Raw genomic sequence first — 12650 nt, forward strand, 5'->3', positions numbered from 1 at the left:
AGTTGTGTTGAATTGTGAGAGAAAAACAAAGTTTTCTACAATAATCTGCAATTGCTCTGAAGTCTGTCAAGTCTTGGTCCTCGCCGGTCCAACGGTAATGTTGATTGTTTCAGTGAGTTCGGAACTTGCAGAGTAGTCTGCTATATTAAAAAACTCTGATGACGATTTCATAGAGGCATAATTGTTGTCAGTCCATGGAGTTTGCATGTCAACCGCTTTGATTTGACTGTTCGATTCAGTTCAGATCAAAACACTTTATTGGCCCCATCTGGGCAATTTAAGGATTCTGGTGTAGCGGCCACCCTGAGTGAAAATTACAGCTTTCACCAACATGGAGGTTAAAACCAACAGAAAGTCATTCATCTTGGCCAAGAAAATCACAGATGCACCTGCTGTCAACTGGCTCTGCTGGAGAAGGACTCTAGTGTGCTGCTGTATGGGTTAAAAAACGCTGATGCACAAGCATGATAGTGGAGAGAGAAGGAGTGACAAGTCACACTGCTCCACAGCGAGACTTGACATGGGATCACTGTAGTTACATGCGATTGTACTTGCAACTACTGCAGCACCGCTACATTCCAAATGTGAGACAATATCTGCCTGCTTTCACTTTTTATCAGCCCCTTCAGATGTCTGTATTAACAAAGTTAAATATTAATAAAGCTAATTTAAGTCGAAATTGATAAAGTGAAGGGAATTTCTGATTTGTCTTCTATAATAATAGATTAACTCACTTTTACACCCAGCCTAGGGGACACTGAACGCAACATGAAGTGCCATCCTGCCGGGGTCTCAAGCAGCACACCACAATGTTTTCACAAAGAAATTAACAATTTATTTAAAATAGATGTGTATTAATTAACAAAGATTGAGTTAAACAAAAAGTAATTGAGGGAAAGGTGTAAATTAAACTAGGAATGAGCTCTACACCAAAATAATCAACAAAATCACACTAAACTTTAGGAGATTGACTGACCTACCAAAATAAAAGTTCAAAATTTAATACGAAGTCTATCCTCCCTCTGTAATTTAAGGTGAAAGTGAATAAAACCAAAGTAGCAGAACTTGGTTTTACTAGGCAATGAACAAATTGTGCTGGCTGTGTGCCCGTTGGGATGCCGTGGAGGATGGCCCGTCCTTCTGACCCTCTCTCTGACATCATCCTTCCGCCTTATATCTGACCTTCCTGCTAGAACCCATGGCTAATCAGTTTCAATCCAGAAGGGATTCCATGATGCTCCAAGAAGTTGTGGTAGACCTTATTGTTCACGATCCCATTAATTTTAACTCAGTTGCCCATGTCGTTTCCACAAATGGAACCCCACCCCATAATGGAACCTCCACTGTACTTCACTGTGGGTATAATGCATCTAACATCAAAACGTTCTCCATCTTTCCTGCCGACATAAGCACAATGATGCTGAGTTTAAACTTGTATTCGTCAGTCCAGAGTACCTTCTTCCATTCATCTACAGTCAAGTGTTTGTGCTCCCTGGCAAATTTTAGGTGTTTTTGGATGTTTGCAGGCCTCAATAACAGCATCAGAGCAGCCATCCATCCATCCATTATCTATACACCGCTTAATCCTCACTAGGGTCGCGGGGGGCGCTGTAGCCTAAGCCATTCTTCCCTTAAAGCTTTTTTCATTCAGTCGTCTGCTGATCTAGAAGCATTAATCTCTGCCTGAAGACCAGCAGTGGTCTCCCTTCTGTCTCTAGTACTTAAAATCTTGAGGTGCCTGACATCTCCTTCAGTTAGCTTTCCTTTTCAGCCTCTTCCTTGGGGCATTTTGTCAGTACCAGTCTCTGCAATCGAGTCCAAGGCATACTTGACCACACTGTGAGAACACTTGATCTCTTGCCCTGTTTGTCTCAAAGACCATTCAGCATCATGAAATGCTTTAAACTGAATTCTGTCTTTCTCAGTGAGTTCTTCACCATTTGGAACAGGAGTGAGGTATTTCAAACTGAATTCACATTTTTTTAAACAAATTTGAGCCAGCACACTGGAAATCAGAAATTGGCATCTCAATCAAAAAATAATCTCACACACACACACACACACACACACACACACACACACACACACACACACACACACACACACACACACACACACACACATATATATGGTGTTTATGGTGTTGCTTAAAAGTAGACTAATATGTATATATATATTAGTCTACTTTTAAGCAACACCATAAATAACGTATTCTTCCTCTTACAAACAAAAAATTAAATATTACCTAACATGAAGTATAAACTCTCCATAAATATTGTTGTATCAGCATCTTTAATGGTCAAACACTTCCATGAGAATAGAATGACTGATTGCAAACCTGACCTGAGTAAACTAATGAAAAGCTGAAAAATAATTGCATATTTAAACTATTACATTGAAACTCACTTTTTTTAAGTTTGTTACTTTTAATTAAAATAACTTAATGTCACTTAGTGTCATTGCAGTTAAGCTGCACAGTCTCACTCTGAGGATATGGTATATTCTAAGAGTTAAAGAAACAAGCTCAACATTAATGTGACACATTCTCACCAAAGGTCGCAAACATGTCCCTTAAGAACACTCCATAAAATGCCCACCTCTATGTGATTTCAGTCAAAGTCCATGAGAGGGAAAGAATGGTGATCTGTGATGTTTTGAGGTCTTTGGGGCGGTTTACATTAATTTCAGTGGTCCAAGAACAGACAGCAGACTCCAGAGGGACCAAAGGGAGCAGTGGGTGATTTACTGGTGGTGGTCAACAAAATTTACGTTTCTTATGACTTAACTTTATTCTCATTTATTTTTTGTAAGAAGTGTATTTTCTACCCCGAAGGTAAATTATGATGTAAAAGTAAACACTTCAAGTTTGAAAGTACCACAAAGAGAAGGTGGAGGTGAAGGCATAAAAGCTTGATCATTGTCTCTTTGGGATGAACCCACTGACAGCAGTTGTGAACACTACAGATGTGTAGCTGTTATTCTAGGGGTTAAAAGAAGTTCCCTGTTCTTTCAGTTCAATTTGAAATATGGAGCGTCTTGAACTACTAGATATAAGTTTTCGGTTTTCTAGTTAGTATTGTCTGTTTATTTAGTTTATATGTCTTAACTGAAAAATCTGCTATGGAACAACAATGTACTAAGAATAGCAAAAATGGAACAGAAATAACAAAATCCTGATAAGATGGTATGACAAATGAAACAGGTTAATGGACAAAGATGGTCAATGAAATACTACAGTTCATTATTGTTTATATGATTTGTCATTTGTTATGCATTCTCCAGATTCAATTAAACCATTCTTCTCATGTTATTTACAACAGTCTGTGTCTCATAACTTGGTCTCTGTTGTCTTTTCCTCTAAGAAGGATTTCCCACAGACAGTAATGGCTTTGAACTCCTCTGAGATTTCCAGCAGAGTCTTTCCTTTTGTCTCAGGCAGAATGAAGAAGGCATAAAGAGAACCCAGCAGGCACACACAGGCGAACAGAGTAAAGCTGTATGTGGTTAGAGCAGTCTGAGCGAGGAAATGGAGAATAAAACACATGCATGAGCTTTATGGCTTCAAGAGTACAATATGACCCACATTCTTGTGGATGCTGTAATATGTTGCTTATTTTCATGTTGGTTGAACTCACAATAAGGAACGGAAAGGTTAGGCCCTGTAATATTGCTGTAGACCAGCGCAGCATCATCACGAGGACAAAAGCTGCCGGCCGATCAGACTGGATGAAGAGCTCAGTGTTGAGCGTACCAGTAGCTGCTCCTGGGTGAACCAGAGAGAGGATGCAGGGGATTGAATGGATTCAATGCGCACAAACATCCTGTCACATCTATTTCCATCTAAAATGTACTCAATTTTCATTTTGTAACACCCAGCTACTTATGTAAAGTGTAAAGCACATACCAGGTCCTCCACCAAAGGAGATAATGAAGAGAGTGATCAAAGCAGCAGTAATGTATGGAACCCAGTAGCTTGGATCCTACATGAAGGACAGTTTAATATTATTACATTTTTCCATTTGGTTTGAAAAGCAACTTGCTGAAATTGCTGCCTTTCGGTGCTACTGCAGTCAAAATGTTTAAACATTTCTACTATATGTGAAAATGTCAGCTTCAGTTTAGTTGGCAATACTGTTTTATATTTAATGGCACCACAGAAGTATTTTTACTCATTTATCCGCCAAACTTCGTGGTAGTTTTGTTTTTATTTGCTTATAGGATAGGTTTTCTCAGTTTTTTTAATCTTTATCCCAATACAACAAAGTGTTTCATTTATAAATTTTGAATCATTTCGTGCTTCTAAAATCATACATGAAAGAACATTACTCCAGTACTGCACATTTTTGAGGTATTTGTAGTTCCCTTTCATGCTGCCTTATACTTACAGTTTGTTTCACTGCATTTATTTGGCAGCTATAGCTCGTAATTTACAATCTACACAAAACACAAAACATATAATCTACTTATAAGATACAATATAATGTTTAATGCAGAGCTGTTTGAAATGTTCAGAATTTTTGTGCCGCAACCTGCCTCATTCAGACTTGTTTTTGATTAATTAAAGAGGAAAAACTTGTATATTTGATATCTGAAGTAGATGGAACTGCCCAGCATATGAAAAAAAATCAGTTTTCTCTACCCTACCCTATAGCTACAACAATAAAACACAATGCATTAGCAATGACAGTCCCATATTTTCAGCATCTGTATGTGAAATAAAACACCTTAAAATTAGGTTTTCTTTTTTTCTGTGAAATGAATATTTTGACTTTTAACACTTTTAACAGGCATGAAATATACTTTAAGTTTACCTTCAGGTTGAGTGTGACAGTGACCAACACCCAGATGACAGACATGGTACCGTAACCCCCAATGAACAACGGCCTCCTTCCTATGTGCTCAATCAAAAGACTCTGACAGGGAGGAAGGTAGAAAACAATGATAGAGTTTTAAAACATATGATAGCATTGGTTTTAATGAACAGATAGTTGAACAGTAACAATAAATACAGAAAAGCTCAGGGACAGACTGAGGGATTTACTCACACTGGAGATGGAGGTGATGATTTCAGCTATTCCAAGACCAACAGTCATGTAACGGATATTATCTTTTGGAATACCTGCATTACGGAAGATGTCAAAAGAAAAGGTACTGATCTGGGAAAAAAGAAAAGTGCATTTAAATTTCTTGAGGTTATAGTGGTCATTGTTTGTATATGTTTATTGTTATGCATGTCTATGACAAGTCATAAGTGTAATTGTTTATTATGTGCGTCCACCTCTTAAACACTGCTGCTTAAGGAGGTACAGTTAATTTCAAGGTAATACCATGAAGCTGTATGGTTTCAAAAAATAGTTTATGAAATCTAAATTATACTAAAAAAGCTGTATTTTGTAGATGACCAAATTAAAGCGCATCCTCACCACAGGCATGCCTGACAGCTGGTTGCAGCAGTAGATGGCGGACATGGAGATGAGCTGCCATCGGACAGTTCTGTCCCTCAGCAGCTGCAGAGGGTTTTTAGGTGGAGCTGCTTCGATGGCCGCTTGCTCAATCAACATCTCATCCATCTCCTGTTTGTAGTCACCTTGGCCCCACAGACTCTGGAGAGCTGGAATGAAGAAAGAAAAAAAGACATGAAAATTTCACTTTTTGCTCAAGTATCCAACAGTAGGAACTCAGTGCAACCAAAGCCAACTTTCATGGATTCAGGTCAGGCGACATTCTTGGCCAGGTCATAGTTTCTACATTGTAGTTGTTTAGAAACTCTTGTGTGATTTTGACAATGTGCTTTAGATCATAATCATGCTGGTGTGTTTCTTTTATGCCAAGCTTCTGCAGACTGGGAGTCTTCTTGTCTGTCAGCATTTTGGTTTATCTACAGGCATCTATGGTACAATCAGTAACTGTCATCATCACACTCCAACATCCATGTTTCACTGTCAGGACTATGAATTCACTCTGGCAGTTCTGGCCAAGTTCACAGCAAACATGCTGGAGCCCAGATGAGCCGAACAAATTTTTCTTGGTCTCTTATGTTCAAAGAATGTGCTCCTAATATCCAGCGGGCTTCTTTTAATGTTATTTAGCAAAATTTTATCTTTTCTGTTTTTTTCTTGGACGCCATCTATACAGGTTGATGTTATGCATTGTCCTTTACACTGCCTGAGGTGTCACAGAAAAACCTATTTTTATTGGTGACCCCTGTGGTTGTCTGTCTTACCCAGCGGTTTTTCAGAGCTAGATTATAAAAGCAGTTTACTGTCCATAAATTTTAGGATAACCGCCACTGTGGCTTTCATTAGTTTTGGTATGGCTCATCCTATATTTCCTAATTATCCTGTATCCTTTTATACTTCTTATATTTTTTTAAGTTTTTACAGTTGCTCTGGAAATCCTTTTCCTTGTATAGCCACGATGCAAACATGCAGACAGACACGACCCATAGGCCCAAAACTGAGATCATTCTGGTGATCACAGGTCCTTTTATAACCATGTTAATGCAGTTAGGCTGATTGTGTTCACTCTTGCTTCAATGATCACATTTGTATTCACTTTGGTTGCACTGAGTTCAAACTTTAGAGCCTGTATTTTTAATATGCTCTTTCTAAAGTATCTGTTTTTGATTTTTCATAAGAGAAAATACTCTCCTATTTAAATAATGCATTAAGAGGTAATTCAGTTTGGAATCATTTAACATTTAGATGTTTCACAAGGGTCTACTCACTTCTACTGCATACTGTATAGTTGCTTAAAGTTCTAACACTTCTAAAATCCTAGATAAGTTTAGTATTTAACTGCCATTAAAGACAACAATCATTCAAATATTGTTAGTAAATATATGAGTAGCACATTTTTTCATTCACATTCAGTTCAGCTGACGGTGTTGTTTGATGCACAAACTTAGAAAGGCCATTTGCTCAGGTCTTGCATGAATTTGGGGAATTGCACCAACCTTTTTTGCATTCCTTGTCGTCACCTTTCTCTATGAAAAGATATCTGGGAGACTCAGGAAGTAAAGGCAACACCATTATCGGAACCAATGAGAAACATCCAGGGACAAAGAGGACAATGTTCCACTGGTCTTCACGACCTAGAATCTCACTGAAAAGACAAAATGGAAAGTTGCGGTGAGGTTTAGTTTGTTATTTAATTGCTATTTTGCTGTGAATAGTTGCACTTTAATGTTCTGCCTGGCATTGGGCTTTTTGTGCACTCTTCTTCATTTCATCCTCAGCTGTTGTCTAAAATGCCTACCTTAATCCAAACAACTGTGCAGACAGTTTGCCAAGTGAGCCAAAAGTCGCTGAAGTCAGAGTCACTATCCCTCTTATCTTTCTGGGTGAAATCTCCATGAGATACATTAAATGGAGGCTCGCTCCCAACCCTGCAGGTCATTGATGGTATGTATGATGAGTGAGACAAATAAAAACATGTGTTCATGAGCAGTGTGCAGAATACGGTAGATTACCTGATGAGTAGCCATACAGGATCCTTGCCACAATAATCATTTCAAATGATTTGGCCCATTTACTTGTCAGCATGATCCCTGCTGCAATAATGGCAATAAAGTTGTTGCAGATCATCGCCTTTTTTCTGATGAAGGAGCACACATCACTTCAGGTCTTAAAGATTACATGACTAAGCACTATAATAGTAATAGTTTCATACTCACCTTCCCAGCCTGCTTGTAAAAAATTTGACACTAAAAGCACCAAAGACTCCCCCGACAGAAAACATGGAGACAACAAGAGACCAGATCATTGTGACCATGTGTGGCGATGGAAACTCTTCATATCTGTCATACCAGGTGCTGTTGATGAAGCTCTGTATGTACTGCAGAGACAGTTTCATTTTTTATCTTGTAGTGTAAATTTAGAAAAAAATAAGGACATGAAAATGAGAGATTAATGGAAAAGTGATGTCTCACTGGTGAGGGAGAACTCAGTCCAGTTACATGGTAGCCAAGATGAAAGTTTCCTCCAATTCCCAAAACAACAATGAGGAGCAGAACATTGCCACTGGTCTGCATATCAGAGTGAAGAGCAGAAATAGGATTCACCAATCAGATGTTTTGTGTTATAAATCATTTCATAATTTAACTCATAGTTTTAAAATCCACTCTACATTTGAAATACAACATTCTCTGAAATCAGATGTTTAGAAGCTAATTCTGGTCAACTAAACTTGAAGCCTGTCCTGAACCAAACACTGAGGATGGACTTTCAGTGAAGTAGGAGACATCTTGTGTCCAGCAGTGGAACTTTTAACCCTCCTGTAGTCCTGCGGGTCAAATTGGCCCGTTTTAAAGTTGAAAAATGTGGAAAAAAAAAAAAAAAATTTCACAGCGAAAATTTCTACATTTTCAGCATTTTTAAATTGTTGAGCTCTGAATTTTTGTGTGAGAGGAAGAGTGTAAAACATAACACAGTAACTGACAAAGTGCTATGACTCAGCTGAAATTGTGGTTAAAATGTCTCACGGAGTTCTATCAAACTGCAAAACAAACTGCTGGCCTAAAACAACACATTATGTTTTTCTCCAGATTTGCTGTTATAAAAGCTCATTAGAACTCAAGTATAAAGTCAGAAATTTAGAGATAAATTAGCCTTTTCTGTGTTCGATTTTGACACAAACATGTATTACATAATACTCAAACTGCCCTTTCAGAGCTTACACATACATACATAAAACAACATTACTGACTTGTATGTAACAAATTCAGCAGAAATGAGTGAAAGCTTACCAGCTGTTGAAGCAAAGTTCCCATTTTCTCTCTACTGCATGGACCTTACAGTGCATATGTCCAGACTTCATGTACTCTGTTAGTATTTCAGGCTGGTTATCATTAACTTTTCAGACTGGAAATAAAGTAACTGACAATCCTCCCTGTCACCGTGACAAAAACTTCCCTTGTGTGAGTCACTCATCTGTCAGGTGGACTGACTTTACTGTGGTGGACAATCAACCTCATCCAGCTGACTTTTGATTGCTGAGTCATAGCAGCATCCACATGTAGTTTTAGAGTTTCAGCAAAACAAACTTAAATATGTAAATATATAATCTTATGTGACCACTTGGGGGTTTCATGGATTTGACCTTCAGCATTAGTGTGCGTGTACGAATGTCTTGGCATATTTGCGACCATTTATGGCACGTTACAATATAGCACTACTGAATAGGTTTGAAATTCTTATTCAGTGAGTCTGTTGTTGACTTTTTTCATGTATTTGTTGGTGTCATTTCGGCCATTTTTTTGGCATTTAAGCACTATATAAACCATAAAAATAATCACTGGTCTGCAAAAGTACGATGTTTGCAATGTTTTATCAAAGTAATTGTCTAGTTATTGCTTTTTTTTTAAAAATTCTCTTTATTGAGGTTCATATTTCTGTGCAGGGCCAAAAACATACAAAATGGAACCTTATTGCCCACGTTTTTTTAACAACTGAACAAATATGAACATACAGCAGGTATAAGAAAAATAAATAAATAAATGTTAAAAATGTTAATAAATGAATTAAAATAGTAAAATAATAATAATGATAATAATAATAAGAAAATAATAATAATGAAATAAATAAAAACACAAACAGAAACACCAGAAGTTCACTCCTCTACACCACCAGAGTGTCAATGTTTCTTAAATTGACCAGAGTACTGCTGACTTATTAGAACAGGGTTCAGACTAAAACATGTCCATAACAGCCACATTGTCCAGAATGGGTTGCCATATCTTAATAAATCCTTCAGTATTGTCATGAAGGATGTAGGTTAGCTTTTCCAGAGGAAATATTCTCAGGACCTCCTTATACCAATCCTCCACTGTAGGGCTGTCCTTTGATATCCAGAGTTTGAGGATTGTCTTTCTTGATATATATAAGAGAATTTCAGTCAGTTTAGCATTATGTTTGTCCCTAGCATTGTCCACTTTCGCTGCCAAGAAACACTGAAATGGGGTGAGCTCCAAGTCATATCCCATCAAAGTAATAACTTCTTCCTTCACTTCAGACCAGAAATTTTGTATTTTACATTTCCAAACCATGTGTGTGTATGTACCAATTTCCGAATTACATTTAATACAGTGAGGAGAGTCTAGGCAATGGAGTCTGTTTAATATTTTGAATTGTGTCTCTTTGTCTGTATTACAGCTCAGAATTCGAAGTGTGTCTTTTATAATTGAAGTCCACACATTCTCTTCTATTTGTTCCCCTACATCGGTCTGCCACTGCTTTCTGATGTTGTCAGTAGAGTAGCTAAAATTTAAGGCAAAGGTTTTGTAAACATGAGAAATATCTAAATCTTTTTGGTGTGGGTTGTATTAGAAGGTCTTCCAGAAATGTTGTATTGGGAGCATGTACATTTTTAGGTATACAGTGTCTTATTTGTAAATAGCGGAAAAAGTGAGACTGTAGTCAAGAATATTTACTTTTCAGGGCTTCAAATGACTCCATTGTACCTCCCTCATAGAGTTTAACAAGCCGGTCCAAGCCCCTTTCCTGCCAAAATTTGTACACAGCCAAGGAGTTTACCAAGAAACAGGTAAACTTCTCCATCTATCCAAGTCATCCTTGATGTGTGTTACGATTGGTCGTAGGTTTAATTTAATCAGTTTTTTTGAGAAATGGACTAACTTTTATTTCTAGATAGGTAATCTCCTTGGGTGACCAATAGAAAGGGAAGCCACCAGGTGGAGCAGAATCCGCCATAGCACCAATGAGCATAGCGTCTGTTTTTGACAAATTTACTTTAAAACCTGATACATATCCAAATTGTTGTAAACATTCGAGCAGATGTGGGATGGTGGTATCAATCTCAACTAAATACAGAAGTATGTCATCTGCATAAAGCGATATTTTGTGTTCTGTGCCTTCAAAGTTAAAGCCCCTAATCTCTGAGGAAGTTCTAATAAGCTCTGCTAACCAGTACAAACAAGCGGGGACTCAAGGGGCATCCTTGGCGGGTTCCACGCTCTAGTGGGAAAGAATTTGAACAGTAGAGGTTCATGATGACAGCTGCTTTAGGGGACAGATATAACAATTTCACCCAGTCAATGAACCCCGTACCAACTTTGAATTTTTCCATAGCGTAAAAGAGGAATGACCATTCTACTCTGTCAAATGCTTTTAATGAATCGAGAGACACCACCAAACCCCTCATTTTTTTTCATGGGCTAGCTGTATTACATTCAGAAGTCTCCTGATATTATTAAAAGAATTTCTTCCTTTAATAAATCCTGTTTGATCAGGTTTTACTAATAGTGATATCAATGGTTCAAGCCTCAAGGTCAATACCTTGGCCAAGACTTTTGCATCAACATTAATGAGCGATACAGGCCTATAAGATGCAGGGTCTTCAGGGTCTTTATTCTTCTTCAGAATCAAACAGATGTTGGCCAATGACAATGATTTTGGCAAATGATGAGCAGTGTTAAAGCTATAGTTGTAGGTCCTGTCTAGGTGGGGAGTAAGCCTGTCCTTGAAGGCCTTAAACCATTCCACAGGGAACCCATCCGGGCTCGGAGCCTTTCCACTGCGCATTACAGTAACTGCCTTTAAAATTTCTTTCTCCTCAATTGGTTTCCCCAAAAACTTTTGTTGTTCTTCTGTTAATGTTGGTAGTTTAATTTTGGAAAAAAAGTTATCAAGTTCCTCTCTGGTGCTTTTATTTTCAGATTTATATAGTGACTTATAAAATGATACAAAAACAGAGCTAATGTTTTTCCTGTCAAAATGTCTTTTCCCTTCCAAATCTCTAATCCCTGCTATAGTGTTGTAAGTTTGTTTCTGGTTGAGCAGTCGTGCCAAATATTTACTAAGTTTGTTCCCATATTCATACATTTGTTGTTTTTGACAAAATAAGGACGTGGAAGCTTTCTCATTGAGAACTGAATTTAGTTCTGCTCTTATCGCTTGTGTTTTAATAAAATTTGTCTTAATTGGGTTGGATTTATAAGCTAGTTCTGCCTCGTTTAAGTCTTTTTCCAATTTACTTTGCTTCATCATCAAAGCTCTTTTTCGATGTGACATATACGATATGGTGAATCCTCTAATATAAGCTTTTGCAGATTCCCAGAGATACTCAGGATTTGTTTCTCCATTATCATTTATATCAAAAAATAAATCTAGCTCTGCCTCCATTTTCTTTTTAAAATCTTTATCATATGATGAGAATCGCCACCTCCGTGTGCTAGCTGTAACATCACATATGTTCATTTCTAAATAAACTGGGGTGTGGTCACTGATATGGATGGATCCTATGCTGCATGTATTTACTTGTCCTGTGATCTGTGGTGGTATGAAGAAATAATCAATTCGAGAGTAGGAGTTGTGTGAATTCGAGTAAAATGTAAAGTTTCTAACTGATGGATTTAAAGTTCTCCATATATCTATCAGAGTGACATCATCCAACATCTTAACAAGTGAGGTACCCATGCTGGCTTTTCTATGTGCATCTGTTGGAGTCCTATCTAATTTGTGATCTAGACTGCAGTTAAAATCGCCACCCAGCAGTGTCAAGGGACATTTGTACTCCTCCAGATCTAGTTCAAAACGAAGAGGATGGTGGACTAGGAGCATATATATTCATCATAGTAATCTCCACGCCATAAACTGTACCATGAACGATGATGTATCTGCCGTCAGGGTCCT

The 12650-nt window shown here is 37.7% G+C and overlaps 1 protein-coding gene across 1 annotated transcript; it reads right to left on the reverse strand.

Annotated features, from left to right (window-relative positions):
• Positions 1–2273: 2273 nt before the first annotated feature.
• slc2a9l1 (solute carrier family 2 member 9, like 1) lies at positions 2274–8921 on the reverse strand. The gene is made up of 12 exons (XM_023279530.3): positions 8747–8921; positions 7931–8026; positions 7676–7836; positions 7472–7596; positions 7258–7387; positions 6956–7104; positions 5424–5611; positions 5046–5156; positions 4812–4913; positions 3905–3980; positions 3636–3763; positions 2274–3514 (listed from the first exon to the last, which is right to left on the reverse strand). Exons 1-12 carry the CDS (start codon positions 8768–8770, stop codon positions 3329–3331), a joined length of 1476 nt encoding a protein of 491 aa, XP_023135298.1. The 5' UTR covers positions 8771–8921; the 3' UTR covers positions 2274–3328.
• Between the last annotated feature and the right edge of the window lie 3729 nt (positions 8922–12650).

Source organism: Amphiprion ocellaris, chromosome 5, assembly GCF_022539595.1.
Source record: "Amphiprion ocellaris isolate individual 3 ecotype Okinawa chromosome 5, ASM2253959v1, whole genome shotgun sequence".
Classification (NCBI taxonomy): Eukaryota; Metazoa; Chordata; class Actinopteri; family Pomacentridae; genus Amphiprion; species Amphiprion ocellaris.